This window comes from Heterodontus francisci, chromosome 20 (assembly GCF_036365525.1).
Source record: "Heterodontus francisci isolate sHetFra1 chromosome 20, sHetFra1.hap1, whole genome shotgun sequence".
NCBI lineage: Eukaryota > Metazoa > Chordata > Chondrichthyes > Heterodontiformes > Heterodontidae > Heterodontus > Heterodontus francisci.
In genome coordinates, this window is record NC_090390.1 from 42,768,701 (window position 1) to 42,784,846 (window position 16,146).

Sequence of the window (16,146 nt, forward strand, 5' to 3'; positions counted from 1 at the left end):
TTAGCCAGAAGTGCAAGTGGATGATCTATCTCTGCCTCCTCCTGAGTTCCCCAGCATCACAGATGCCAGTCTTCAGCCAATTCAGTTTACTCCACATGATATCAATAAACGGCTGAAGGCACTGACTACTGCAAAGGCTATGGGCCCTGACAACATTCCTTCAATAGTACTGAAGACTTGTGCTCTCGAACTGGCCGCGGCCCAAGCCAAGCTGTTTCAGTACTACTACAACACTGGCATCTACCCAACAATGTGGAAAATTGCCCAGGTACATCCTGTATAAAAAAAAAACAAATCCAATCTGGCCAATTACCACTCCATCAGTCTACTGTCGATCATCAGCAAAGTAATGGAAGGTGTCGGCAACAGTGCTATCAAGTGGCACTTACTCAGCAATAACCTGCTCACTGACACTAAGTTTGGGTTTCGCCAGGGCCACTCAGCTCCTGATCTCATTACAGCCTTGGTCCAAACATGGACAAAAGTGCTGAACTCAAAAGGTGAGGTGAGAGTGACTGCTCTTGACATGAAGGCAGCATTTGACCGAGTATGGCATCAAGGAGCCCTAGCAAAACTGGAGTCAGTGGGAATCAGGGGGAGAACTCAACGGTGGTTGTAGTCATACCTACTCTAAAGAAAGATGGTTGTGGTTGTTGGAGGTCAAAAATCTCAACCCCTGGATATCACTGCAGGAGTTCCTCAGGGTAGTGTCCTTGGACCAACCATCTTCAGCTGCGTCATCAATGACCCTGCCTCCATCATAAGGTCAGAGGTATTCGCTGATGATTGCACCATTTGCGACTCCTCAGATACTGAAGCAGACTGTGTCCATATGCAGCAAGACCTGAACAACATTTAAGCTTGGGCTGATAAGTGGCAAGTTACATTTGCACCACACAAGTGCCAGGCAATGACCATCTCAAACAAGAGAGAATCCAATCCATCTCCCCTTGACATTCAATGGCATTACCATCACTGAATCCCCCCACTATCAACATCCTAGGGGTTACCATTGACCTGAAATTGAACTAGATTCACCATATAAATACTGTGGCGACAAGAATAGGTCAGAAACTGGGAATTCTGCAGTAACTCTCCACCTATCTCCCCAATGCCAGTCTACCATCTACAAGGCACAAGTCAGGAGTGTGATGGAATGCTCTCCACTTGACTGGATGGGTACAGCTCCAGCAACACTTAAGAAGCTCAACACCATCCGGGACAAAGCAGCCCACTTAATTGACTCCCCATCCACCACCTTAAACATTTACTCCCTCCAGCAGTGACACACAGTGGAAGCAGTGTGTACCTTCTACAAGATGCACTGCAGCAGCTCACCAAGACTCCTTTGACAGCACCTTCCAAACCCGTGACCTCTACAACCGAGAAGCACAAGGGCTGCAAATGCATGGAGACACCACCTGCAAGTTCCCCTCCAGGCCACACACCATCCTGACTTGGAACTATATTGCTGTTCCTTCACTGTTGTTGGGTCAAAATCCTAGAACTCCCTTCACTGTGGGTGCACACCACATGGACTGCAGCGGTTCAAGAATATAATGAATATAGGAGGTATGATCAGTAAGTTCGCAGATGACATGAAAATTGGTGGTGTCGTAAATAGTGAGGAGGAAAGCCTTAGATTACGGGACGATATAGATGGGCTGGAAAGATGGGCAGAGCAGTGGCAAATGGAATTTAATCCTGAGAAGTGTGAGGTGTTGCATTTTGGGAGGACTAACAAGGCAAGGGAATATACAATGGATGGTAGGACCCTAGGAAGTACAGAGGAACCTTGGTGTACTTGTCCATAGATCACTGAAGGCAGCAGCACTGGTAGATGAGGTAGTTAGGAAGGCATATGGGATACTTGCCTATCTTAGCCGAGGCATAGAATATTTTGAGAAGGAGGTTATGATGGAGCTGTATAAAACGCTAGTTAGGCAACAGCTAGAGTATTGTGTACAGTTCTGGTCACCACACTATAGGAAGGATGTGATTGCACTGGAGAAGGTGCAGAGGAGATTCACCAGGATGTTGCCTGGGCTGGAGCATTTCAGCTATGAAGAGAGACTGAAAAGGCTAGGGTTGTTTTCCTTGGAGCAGAGAAGGCTGAGGGGGGACATGATTGAGGTATACAGAATTATGAGGGGCATGCATAGGGTAGATAGGAAGAAACTTTTTCCCTTAGCGGAGGTGTCAATAACAAGAGGGCATAGATTTAAGGTAAGGGGCAGGAGGTTTAGAGGGGATTTGAGGAAAGGTTTTTTCACCCAGAAGGCGGTTGGAATCTGGAACACACTGCGGAAGGGGTGGTAGAGGCAGGAACCCTCGACATTTAAGAAGTATTTAGATGAGCACTTGAAACGCCATAGCATACAAGGCTATGGGCCAAGGGCTGGAAAATGGGATTAGAATAGATAGGTGCTTGATGGCCAACGCTGACATGATGGGCCAAAGGGCCTGTTTCTGTTCTGTATAACTCTATGATTCTATGACTGAGAAGGCAGCTCACCACCACCTTCTCAAGGGCAATTAGGGATGGGCATAAATGCTGGCCTAGCCAGCAATGCCCTCATCCCTTGAAAGAATAAAAAAAAGCCCCACAAATGTACGGCAGACCTGCACACCACCACCTTGGCCGTGAGCTCGACACAGCAGTGGCAGGGCGAGAGAAGGTCAAGGCCCCTGGAGATTTCTCCAACTGCTTATCCTTCTCTGGTCAGCAGGGAGGTTCAAGTGAGCCTTGAAAGGGAGGAGGAGAGGCTGACCTCCACAGCTGGGGACTCTCCTCAGGATGCTCTGAGTGTGGGCAGCGGCTCCTCAGCCCCTCCGCCAGGGAGCCCAGCTCCAGTAGTCACGATGCCTGAGGGGAGTCCTGCACCTGTGCAGGAAATCCTTAGTCAGCCAGGGCCCTCTGGGTCTCAAGCAGCTAGAGGATGGCCGCTGAAGTCTTCACAAACCAAGGGGCAGCCAGATGAACAGTCTGCCTCCAGCCCAGCAGCTAGCGCAGGAGATACACCTCATGGAAGCACTCGTAAATGTATTTTTTTAAAAAGCAGCTAAAGACACTTGGTTTTTCCAGGTGTATGACACTTGACATTTATTTTCTCATGTAATGTTCTTTTGCTTTTGAAATTAGCTTTCATAGTGGAAGATATTCTGTCATGCCTTAATTGTGAGCTTCTGACTTCACCCTCCTCCCCTATTGGATGCCAGTGTAGGCACAGCCCTCATTTTATTTGCATTTCCCATGGGACATAGCGCATTGTTAAGCTGGGTACTAGGCACGAAAGACAAATAGAAAGCAGGTGACATACTGCGTGTATTGAGGTGAACCTTTATTGATTTTACTCTGAGAGGCCATCATGGTGGCTGGAAACAGCTAAGTATGAGGTGGTCTCTTGCCTCCTTGGCTCGTCGCTCAATGTGCCTGACCTCCGGTGCAAGGGGTTCATTATGCAGTGCTGCCTGCTCATCACCCTCCTCCACATCCTCCTTGTTGATTGAAGAGTATTGTTCAATTATGTCCTCGTCATGCGAGCCCTGCCCACTCTGCAGTGCTAGATTGTGCAGAGCACGGCAGACCACCACGATATGTGAGACCCTCGCTGGGACATACTGCAGGGCTCCACTGGATCGATCAGGCAACTGAACCTCATCTTCAGCAACCCAATGGCCTGTTCGATGGTCACTCGGGTAGAGCCTTGGCAAGTGTTGTACCTGTGCTCTGCTGCATTGTCAAGGTTCTTCACAGGAGTCAGTCGTCATGTCTTCAATGGGTACCCCTTGTTCCCGAGAATTCATCCCTGAAGGTGAGTGGGGGGACCTGAAAAGATGGGGTACCTGGGACTGACGTACGTAGGCATCGTGGCTGCTTCTCAGGAAGCAGGCACACACCTGCAGGAAACGCTTTCAGTAGTCACAGACCAGTTGAACATTGATGGAATGGAAACCCTTCCTGTTGATGAAGGCAGCTCGCTGGTCTGTTGGAACCTTGATGGCCACATACGTCCAATCTGTTACATCTTGCAGCTAGGGGAATCCTGTGATGGCCCCAAATCCAATATCCCTCTTGTCCTAACTGTCATGGTTGATCTGGTAGTGCATATAGTCACTGCCCTTTTGAACAGGGCCATCGCCTTGATGCAGCGGAGGACTGCTGCCTGGGAGATGCCACACATGTCCCAAATGGGTCCTTGAAATGATACAAATGCATAAAAGTTAAGTGGCACAGTGATTTTCAATGTCACAGGTGTAGGGTGCCCACCAAATCCCATAGGTCATAACTTGTCCTGCAACAGGGTGCATAAGTCGGTGACCACCTGCCTGGAGAGCCATAGTCTTAGCTGACAACGCCACTCAGACATTTGGAGGTAGCTGACTCAAATCTGGTTGAGTCTCTGCTGCAGGTGGGCCCTTCTTGGTATGGCCGGCAGTTGCTGCTCTTGTCATGGAGCTTCATGGGCAGGCACAGTTGCATCCTGGCTCTCCCTCCATCAGAAGCGCTGCATCACGCCACGGGGGTCCAAAGAGACAGGGTGGATGAGATCCATGCCGGGTGATCAGTAGGCCTACAGACCGCTTTTCTTGCAGAGACAACCTACCTTGGCAGCTTTCCCTTTGCTACTTCTCCTGGCGGATTCCATAATGGTCCTCCGTGCCCACCCTTTCTGACAGCCGACCCTAACACCCAACAATATGGGCACCCGACCTTCTCACCTAACACTTTGGAAAACCAATACTGCCACCCAAAACCAAGCCATCCCTTGCAGAACACCCGACACCCATCACCCCCTTGCAGACCACCCGACACTCAACACTCAAGTCCCTGCTCACCCAGTACTACCCCCTGAGACCCAGCCAACCCATGCAGAGTGTCCAGCACAGCAGTGCGACAATGGCCTCCGCTCCCCCCCCCTGCTTCCCTTATCCAGTGCTGGCCATGGCTGCCTGCCCGTCATGGCACTGAGGTTTCCCCTTGGTGCTGCTAGTTTTCAATGGCTGTGGTTCCAAAGGCAGGTGAGGGCTGCCTGTCATCCACTTAATTCCAAACTCCCCATTGAATCATTTACAATTACATACAAATGCATTAAAACTGTTCTACAATTTAAATTACACTCCCGTTGTGTCGGGGCAGCAACACCGCCTTGGTGCTTTCCCACTGCTGACTCAATCCAGAACCAATGTCATGACATCAAATTTCCGCGCACACTCGTCCAACTCTAGTCTCCGGCCCCCCACGCCTCCATTGCTACTCCAAACAGCTGCACTAAATTCAGCCCTAAGTGAGCATGCCACAGGAAAATTCTTTCCAGCCTGTTGTAAATTCACTGAGAATGCGAAAGGCACTCAGATAACCTTACAGCTTTTGTGACTTCACATGCATGCTCATACTGCAGAGGGCAAGCTTTATAACCACAGCTTTGAAATGGAACTGTTGCTCTAACATCTGTAGAAGTGAGCTCAACAAAGCAAGCTTTCAATTAAACACAGCATTGGGATGCATAATTACTTATGCCCAAATAAACATGGATATAGGGTGGACTCTTGGTGCTCATTCTGTGATCACTTCAAACTTCCAATATCTGCAACATAAACTACTATGAACAACAAAGGGGCACTCAACAGGAAAAATTAGATGCACACAGAAGCAGGATCCCTGGAACTTTCTATCCTTTAGTACATTTTAGGAGGTCACACCAGGAATCCTGGAGTTTGAGTATAGCAGAAGTAGGCAGGGTGAAGTTAGAAGTGCTCCCCAAGTTCAGGACTGTGTTCTTTCAGTATTCATCTTTCTTCCTATTTACTCGCTCATTCACTTATTTGCCCTCAGACAGGCAATAGTTCAAGCAATCTGCCTCTCGCTGTGCTGAAGCCACAGGGGTTACTTCACATGGGAGCAATAGAAAATGGATTTATAGTTGCACAAGGGTATTCAGTTGGGTGTTTAAAAATGTTAAATTGTCACATTTCTGTTCAATCTTAATTAAACCATAAATTTTATTTCCATTCCATTGTCCTGTCCCCCCATTGTTGCCTGCTACTAGCCAAGTGGCCTTCTGCTTCGTGAAAAATTGTATGACAAGAGTAAAGGATGAGTAATGGGTGCTGTGAGAGAGATGGATTGTTTATTGTGGGACTGCTTTGTTCTGGGGGCTGAGGGGGTGGGCAGCAGTGACCTCAATTGGTGTCCCAGATGGTTGTACTACCTCAGATTAACTGAAGTGTGCCTGCATCAGTCCATCCCTTGCAGATGAATGCGCAGCTACAGGTGCCTTTGCCTCCTCCTGCTCCTCCTCTGAAGAGGCAGAGTGGTCATCACCTTCCTCCTTCTTCTGAAGCTTTAGGCCTTGCTGTTGCACAACACTATCTTACTGGACACCCTTCTAGTGCTTACGTAAGGGTGCCCCCAGATCTATCCTGGCACCTGAATCACATTTGAGCATCCTGATTGCTTGCTCAGTGATATTTCTCGTGCCCGTGTGGCTTCAGTTTTACCTTTCCTAGATGTCAGTGAAAGGGGTTGTCACAGGCGTCATCAGCCACGTCATTAGAGGGTCGCCCTTGACTCCAAGGAGCCATCTGCTGACTCTTCTTGGACGTGTGAATATCTCTTGGAGGCTTGACTGGTGCATGGTGAAGGCATCATGGCAGCTCTCTAGGTATCTTGCCCAAACAGGTATGATGATCTTTCATTGGTTGCGTACTAGCTTACTAGCTGAACCTTGATGGAGTTAATCCCTTTCGGTTGACAAAACTGCTGGCTGATGTGAGGGCACTTTGATTGTGAAATCTATGACTCTCTGTACCTGTGGGAATCCAGCCAGTGCAGAAAATCAGAGGGTCCTCTCATTCTCACTGGCCTCAAATGTGGCAAAGCGCAAGTAAGTTGCTGGCCCTGGCAAACATGGCATCAGTCACCTGGGAGATGCACTTGTGGGCAGCAGATTGTGAGTGTCTATAAATATCTCCTGCAAATTCCTGGAAGGAACTGGAAACAAAGAAATTAAGGGATGTGGTGACCTTGATTGCCTGGTCCACTTTGCAGGAGGTCTTTTAGGAGGCTACAGATGTCAGTAACCATCTGATGAGAAAGTCTGAGCCTGCTGAGGCTCAGTCATGACTAGAAAGATAATCCACTGCCTCTATACCCTATGTTGGGGGTATCGATTTCTGCAAGCTGGAGCTCTGTGCTAATCCCCTCTGTCTTGTGGAGAGGCAAGTGTTGCAGAGAACGCTGCTGGTGCTTCTGCTGATGATGATGTTGCTGGAGCTGCTCCTCCTCTTCCTCATCAGAGGTCCAAGATGGAGTTGCATAAGCAGGTCCCATGCTGCTTTGACGGCTGACAGCTGAAAAGTGCAAATTAAAGGCAAAAAGCTCAAGATCCCAGAAGGTGTTTCCAGTTACTCATTCCAGTTCACTAACCAGTTGTCAACTGGGAAATGAGAAGCACCGGACCAGTTTTTGAGCCTTCTGGTAACCAGTTGATTTTCAGAAGTTGAGCCACAGGCATGGACCAGTTGAACCACCAGTTCATGTGGAATTTGCCAGTTGAACTGCCCTAGCACCCAGGCCAGTTGAATATCCCAGTCGGAATCATTGGAACTATGATATAACCTCATGATGCCCATTTGGTTCATTCAGTGTACTACTGTATCATGGTGTTCAGTGAAGTATGTGCATGATATATCAAATCTAGCAAAATCTCCAGCTAGAAAAAACACACAGAATAAATTTGAGTAAAACTGAACAAATGTTATTGCAAAAGCTGCATGTCTACACAAATTCAAAATCATTGCACTTTTGGCTTCATTTTGAGATCTTAGATTTTCTCAGTTATGTAATCGTTGAATCCCGCAAGCTCTTTTGAGACAGGCTCCTCAGTCAGCCCCTTCGTTTGTAGATGATGGTGGAAATATGCTTAAAAGAGGAAAGAGAGACCAAATTAAGCAAATTGAGACCACCTCAAATTTTGAAAAGGGACATCCATGTCGTTTTTTGAAAAAAAGATCAAAAAGTCGACTTGGTTACTGGTTTGCCTTACACCATCCTGCAGTATGCTTCAACTGCTGTGTCCTCATTTAAGTTAACAGTCAGCTTGAGTGCATGTTGGCAACTGGATCTACATGTACCAGTTTAAACGTAAACTGGTATCAGTGAAGTTGAACTGGTTCCAGTTTAAATCGGATAGAAAAAGCTACCTACAACTGGACAACTGGCATGCCAACAGGTTTCCAGTTCCACCTGTCAGTTAACCCAGTTGCCTCTAATTTAAAATCAGTTGCGACCATTGGAAATTTGAACTGGATCGAACAGTTTTTTCCTCCTGTGGTAGCATAAATGACCTCTGAAATATTGAAAATTACCTCCAAAGCAGTGAAAGGACACTCTCAGAACAAGTCCTTTGAGCAAAAACCTTTCACTTAGGCAGGGAAGCAGCTGTCATATCTAAGTATTTAAAGGCTTTCTTGCCTGTCAATTTCACAGCCCTGTCAACTTCTGTTGTCCTCTTGCCTTGTTCAACGTGGCACATTCCAGGAAGCCCAGGAAACCCATGCACTCAGGGCTAAAGACGGAATGCAGGCTTAGAACTGCAGTTAATGAGCATTTAACATACATAGATATCAGACCCGACTGTCTCATGAGGGTTTCTTGCATACTAACAAGCTCGCTGGATTTAAGTGTGGTAGTTGGCAGGATCAGACCGGCTTTGACATGCCGGCAGTTTCTGGTGCTTTAACCTTCTGCCTGCGCAGAAACCCACCTGTGCTGGCAGGTTAAAATTCAGCCCCAAAGTGTTCTTTTACCTGTTACAAACACCAGCACAGTTACATCGTGAGAAATGGGAACCAGGTCAAGTCCTTCCTCAGTTGCAGAGCCCAGGGATTTAAATCTGAGGCCTGCATATAAAAGAAGCACTACTGAGCCCCAAGGATTATCTGCATTCATTTTTGTCTGTCTAAAGTAACCTTGAAGGCCTAGTGCGTGAACCCATGACTTTTCCAAGCTCTGCACACTGACTTGAAGTTGTCTCATGTTCCACAGTGGAGTGCCTCTACAGTGGAGAATCCATGACAGAGATCCACACTGTAGGAATATCTTCCATCAATCCTCCCCCTGCTTGTATGAAAATCTTGGACTTTGTTGCCTGACTTGAAGATCCTGAGGAATCAAATAAAGAGATTAATGCCATAGGGTTTCACAAATATCACTGCTGCCTAATAGTCATCTCCCACACAGATCAGTGGACCAGCTGGCAAAAGTGCAGGACCTCATTAATGACACCCATAGTCAACAGCAAACGTGCGACACATACAGATCACAAAGAATTTCTTTTGATTCATGTCCAGGTGGTGTCAGGTCACTATAACAAAATAATGAAGGTGATTGCAAGATATGCTGGCAGCAGCTGCAATGATTTTATCTTGCAGCAGCTCATTATGTGAAGGATCAGGTACAAGGGATACTTGGCTGTTGAGGCACCAGGCCTACCGCTTGTTGCAACTCAGGAGCATCACACTAAGGTTGAGAGAAAATAAAATGAGGCTCATACTTTTACTGAAACTTCGGTGGAAAGTATGATCGGTACATTAAGTAGCACTTCCAATATCTGGATCTGGACTGGGGTCACACCACATTACCCAAACAAAACACCCAAGTTCATTGGCATCTGCTGTGTGCTGCATAAATTTGTTATTTGTAATGGGGAATTCCTGCAATTTGGAAGGCTGGATAGAAAATTCCTATGCTTAGTAGTGGCTGAGGCTGATTTACAGCCAACCAAATGAAGTGTCAGGTAATTATTAACAGAGCTTTCAGTTAAAAGCAGCTTTTAAGTCTCAAAACCTCAAGTGGGTCAGCCACTTAAGTGCCATGGCTACTCGAGCAGGTCAGAGGCTGGTATTCTGTGGCAAATGGTTCACCTCCTGACATCCCAGAGCCTCCTTACCATGTAGAAGGCAGAAATCAGGAGTGTGATTGAATGCTCTCCACTTCCCTGGATGGTTGCAGCTCCAACAATACTAAATGCCGGGCATTCCAGTGACACTCAGATCCCAAAAATTAATAATAAAAGAAAAGACCAGCAGAACCCTTTTGGAATTTCAACCTGCTGTCCGTTTGTACTTCATTTGTGATAAAAATTGCCTTATTCCATAATAGCATAAATTAAACTCCGACATCTAATATTTCTTTGTAGTTGCAGATTTATACTACTTAAACTACTGCAGTTTTTGTTAATGTTCATAATTTTTAGCATCATCTGGAGGAAAATGAAGACAAATTTACAGAAGAAAATGAAAAAGTTGAATCAAAGCATGAGCATGCAGATTTTCAGCTTTCAACTCAGCAACTAGAAAAATGTGCTGCAAAAGCTGCACGACTTAAGGTAATATCTACTTTAATTTGATTATTGGTTTCTGAGGAGCATAACAAAAGTCAGGGACCAGAAAGCTCACTAAAGATAGTACTTATCTCCTAACTCAGCATCCAACTATATTTTAAACATGCCCAGTGTTTTTATCTCTACTGTCCCAGCTGGCTGAACATTTACCTGTGTTCCTTATTTACTTTGAAGTAATATTCTGAATTTACGTTATCTTTACAATTTAATATTATGGATTTTGCCAAGGTCACTCCTTGGTCGTCATCTTTCTACACTTTAAACCTTGAGCTTCTCTAATCTTTGCCTTTGCTCATCCACTACACATGGGATCAGTCCTGTTCCTCATTTCTGTACACTTTACATTGTGCATGTCTTTTTTGGCATAGCTATCCAGAACTGAATACAGTATTTAGTCAGTGGCATGACTGGTGCACTGGAAAGCCCTAGTGTAGTTTCTGTAAACCTGAACTTTATTGTTTTGATTACATAGAATTAGATAGAATGTGCAGCATAGAAACAGCTCTTTTGATCCAACTGGTCCAAAATGAGCCTCCTCCCACCCCTCTTCCATCTAACCTTATCCTGATTCCATAGGCTAATATTTTACTAGTTTATTTTTTGTTTGGCCACATTATCGGGCTTTGTAATATTTTCATAAGTATATTTCACCTGACAGAATTAAGTTAGAATTTGTTAACTCGAATGTTGTTTTCTGTTCATTTTAAAGAAAGAACGAACCAGAGCTCAGGTGTACCTGGCTCATGCCAGTGAAGTTTTGATCCAGTCTATGAACTTGGCACTAAACAGCAAGCTTACTAATATCGTAGCAGCAGCTAGTCTCGACATGGTTGAATGTTTTGGCCAATTTGATCCAATTTCAGCAAGTCAGTACTTGGCACTACATCAGGTATGGCAATTTATTATAATTCATGCATGTTTGGCTTTTTATGACCTTGTCTAACAGGATGGATGAATAAAGATACTGTACACAGAATATGCAATTGCTAATTAAGTTTCATCAGTGAAACTACACAGACATATTTGTTTCTTTTAAACATAGTGGTTAGTTTGAATTACTTCATCAGTCATTTAAGACAATATTTGAGTGATATGTAACAAAGTAGTTATGAAAATCAAATTTATCAGTATGCCAGAATCAGAAATAATGATGGGTATTTTCCATCTCTGAATACTATTCAACCTTTGGAGTCTATAGTCCATCCCCATATCTACAGACCCCTCTCGTCGATCCAATTTCAATGCTTGCTATATGGACTTTTGTATTCTATCTGGACATCGATTAGCTATTTCAAAATATTGTGGCATAAAAAGTATACTATCATGCTTTTTGAACAAAAAGTTAAAATGTCATACAGCTACAATATGCCCCGTAACCTTGTTATATAGAAACAAATATAATAAGATAGTAGGCTAGCAACTTAGAAGTAATCTAACAGTTAAAAGCACAGAATGGGGAAGGAAGAGAAAGGTAAGAAAAAAAGTGCAGAGTAAATTTTTAAAAAACTGTATATGGATAGATCTGTCATGCTTGACCTTCAGAAGATTAAGGCATGTTGGAGTGTACTACTGTTTGTTTTGGAAGGAATAAGGTTAATGACTAACTACCATTTGTATCATTTCAATTTACCTTTTTTTAACTTTCTAATTCATGTCTTTCATTTGTAACATAAGAATCATAGAATGGTTACAGCACAGAAAGAGGTGAATGGGCCCTTAAAGTCCATGCTGTCTCTCTGCAAGAATAATCCAGCTAGTCCCACTTCCCTAGGTAGACAAGGATAAATAATTGCTCCAAATGTTTAATAATTTAAAATATAATTTCTACAAGATAGATAAAATAAATATAATCTAAATATGGAAACATAGTTCAGAAATTAAATTGCAGAGACTATGGGGGCTAAATTCAATAGTTCATGAGGTCAGGGGCAGGGATCGTGATGCACAATTAACCTGCGCTTGTTGACTGCAAAGCAGGAAGCAAGCCAACTTCATGTTGCTTTCTGTTTTAAATGATTGTAATGTCCAGGCACCATGCTGTTGATTGACTGGGCCCCTGAGCAGGGGGATGATATTGTGAGTGACTAGAATCAGCTAAAGCTAGCCTGCACCCCTCAAAGGGGAGGTGTATTGTGACTGGAGTGCCTGGGAGTCTCTTGTGAGCTGAATATGACCTGGGAAACATTGATGGCACAACATGGTTGAGAGCGGCCTCCATGTTTTTCAGCTGCTACACTGGAGGCCTTGATGGTGCAAAGGAGGAGAAATGTCCTGTTTCCATAGAGGGCCAGAAAACCCTCCAGACCCACACTCAGGAGGTAAGAGCAGACAGCCATGGAAGTTAATGCCAGGAGTCAAATCCCAAAGACATGGATGCAGTGCTGCAAGATGTTCAATGGCCTCATGTGAGTGATGAAAGTCAGTGAACGCATCCTCAAAGGCCATGGCCTGCCAACTGCAGCACATGCCTCAGACACAGCTCAATTCATCATACCCCCATCACTTATCTACAAACAATCCCTATCAATCGGGACTCATACCTAACATTCATATGATCCATTACTCCTTTGCACACTTAGCACTGCTGCAAGCTTCAGACCCACGCCTCACAGCTTACACATGCTGCCCGCTATTCAACCATGACAGCCAAATCACCCAAATAGATTGCACAACACTCAGTGACACATTTCCCTCTATCTTGCAGTATGGCGGCACACAACTGGAAACAGCAGAAGCTAATCAGAGGGGGCAGTGTACCTGCTGACCCCCATGAAGGAGATGGTGTCCATTAATATTGGGGTGCCCATAGCTGAGGCCATAGTTGAAACCATCGAAAATGATGGTATCGTCATACATCATGCACCTTCTTACATTGCACATCATCCACATCCCGCACACTCTTCTGATTTACAAGCTACAGACAATATAAGCATGCAGCTCTTGCTTTCTCCCACTTCCTGCACCACGACCTTACCTTTGTGCCTTCCTCATTTCAGATTTCCAAAGAGTGCAACCTTGCCAGGCAGTGGAGGAACAGCAAGAAGAAGATGATAATGAAGACACAGCAGTGTCACTTGATTTCACACTGGCCGGCAGCTCGGATATTGATACTGCATGTAATTTATAGGATAGCATACAGGCAGGATCTGTACTTAGTGAGACTTCAGTCACAAATGGCTTGCAGCTAGGGCAGGGAGCAAAGATAAATTGAGGTCGTACATGGGTTCTGCTACTGTGCGAAGGGGCTTGCAGGGTGCCACAGCAGTGTAGCAAATTGTCCTCCTATGGCAGCGGCTCCATGGAGCACAAACCTGCTGTCCTCTTCTCAGAAAGATAGCTTTCATTGTCACACCCCTGCCATCCCATCAGTATCCTTGCTGTTGCCTGTCAGCCAACCCAGCTTATGCTGTTGCCTCCCCCACCGAGGTGGTGAAGTCTGCAGCCAGGCCTTCTGTGCCAAGAGCTGCTTGAGGTCATCCTCCAAGACCATCTGCAGTCTCCTTCATTGAAAGTCAGCAGTTTTCCAACACCCATGCTGCAGCCACTGGGCCAGGTGCATATAAGACAGGCACTAAGGGAATGCACAAGGGTAATTAGTATTCAATATGGAATGATTTCATTTATAAATTTGTTTTGGAATGATTATTTTGTGGTGGCATTGTGTTGCCATTGTGGAGAAATGGGCACTGTGATAGTGACAGAAGGAAGGTTTAGCATGGGACTATTGGTCAATGGGGAAATGGGGTTCTGATTACTGGTACCGCACTCAGCTGAATTGTTCATGGACAGACAGCCAGAAAGAGGCTTTCCGGGTTACCTCCTCTTTTCCTCTTCCCCCTCCTACCCAACATGCTCCTGCTCCTGAGCTGCTCGCCATATAGCTGAAAGCAAGGTCTATCCCTTCATGATAGCAAGGTTGTGCAGCATGCAGCAGACTACAATAAATCTTTACAACTGCCCTGCCAAGTACTGCAGGGCCTCTTCAGAGCAGTCCAGGGGGGTGAAAACTCTATTTCAGCATGCTAATTGTTTGTTCTATACCATTTTGTGTGGCAGCATGGCTTTCATTGTATGCATGCTGTGCATCATCAGCCATGTGGTCAATGGATAGGTCTTATCATCCTGTAGCCACCCTTTGATTTGCTGTGGTAGCTCAAATGCAGCTGGCACAGCAGATTGCTGTAGAATGACTGCATCATGACTGTTGCCAGGATATTGGGTATTGAACTGGCCTTTTAACAAGCTGACAACAAGTTCGTTAATAGGCTTAAGTGCCCATCAGCTTTGAACAGCGGGCGGGTTGCCTCTTCGGTCCCACTGCAACCTTTTCAACTTGGAGCATGCTGGTTTTGAGTCAGGAACGAATAAAAAATCCATTCTTATATGCCCAATTTACTCAGTCTCTCTTCATAGGACAACCCTCTCATCCCAGGAACCAATCTAGTCAATCCAGTCAATGTAGTGAATAATAGCGATAAAAAGGAAATTTATGAATAATGAAACTCTAAGATAAAAAAATGCCAGAATACACAATAAACTAGTCAGCAGAAAATACAGGCTAATGTTTTAGGGGGGAGGGAATTTTATGACCCCTGCAGGGGCGTCTTGGGTGGTGGGCAAGGTGACATAATTCGGCATTTTCCGATGGCGGGTTTTTGTTTTGCAATTAAGTCAGCGAAGTATTTGTGACGGTCCGGGGTTCACACTGCACAGTGGTGCGTTGCAGCTTTGCATGCATTTCCACAGCATGAATACTCACCAGCTGACAATTATTTTAAATTAATTCCTACCTGCCAGATTAGGTTAGCGGTGAACGGCATTCCCATGGCACCCAGTTCATGTTCCTTTAAACGTGGCTTTGTGCAGTTGTGTCTAAGGTCAGTGGTTTCATGTCTTGAACTCATCAGCACAAGGAAGGCCAGCATTGGAATGGATGTTTACCTCCAGACTCAGCACCAAGGGTGAATCTTCTCAGGGGTTGGCAAGGAAGGCCTGGGGGGTAAGGACACAGGGTGGCGTTAGCAGGTGCATGGAGGAGCAGGGGAGAATACTCGGGCAGGACAGGGTGAGGATATCAGGTGGGTGGAGGAACAGAGGAGGAAGGAGTGCAGCATTGGGGTGTGAAGTCCTTCTTATTGATGCTGAAGCTTCTGAGGCCGTTTGGGAGTGGTTGATTTGAGCATAACAGTAAACCGATGGTCATGAGGACCTTAAAGGGAGGGATGAGTGCTGCCCACGTCAGGGTCCTGTGGGGTGAAATGAGGGTAGTGGCTGGCAGAGGGAATGGTCACAGCCACAAGGGGCACTTGGATTTTGGAGGGTGGTTGGTCGAGACCTAGGGTTGGGTATTCTACAGCATTATAGGGAGGGGAACAGGACTCAGCAATGATTTCAAGTTGGATTGTAGGAGGGTCAAGGGTGAGAGTCAGCAATTGGATGGTGACGGATGCAGGTACAGTGGGGAGGGATGGCATGAATAAATTGATTATGATCCAGTCAAAGGTAATGGGGGAGATTCAATGGTCACAAAGAGAAGGTGTAAGGTAACACTGGGTAGATCAAGGGTGATGGGTGCAGGCTGGAAGGTGACAGGAGGAGGTTGGCAGGTGGGGAAGTTTGCCTTAAATTGTACACATATCATTTTTTTTCAAAAGATAGCACAAATTACATGTTTAAATAATGATTACACATCGATTGGGAGGAGACCAATGATGGTGGATGGAATTTCCTGCTGGGTACA

The 16,146-nt window shown here is 45.5% G+C and overlaps 1 protein-coding gene across 1 annotated transcript in view; it reads left to right on the forward strand.

Annotated features, from left to right (window-relative positions):
* Positions 1-16,146, forward strand: part of LOC137380601 (cilia- and flagella-associated protein 46) — a 453,149-nt gene that overhangs the window by 328,518 nt on the left and 108,485 nt on the right. The window contains exons 42-43 of the mRNA XM_068052672.1: positions 10,260-10,391; positions 11,116-11,295. Coding sequence (XP_067908773.1) covers positions 10,260-10,391; positions 11,116-11,295 — 312 coding nt within the window. The remainder of the gene's footprint in view (positions 1-10,259; positions 10,392-11,115; positions 11,296-16,146) is intronic.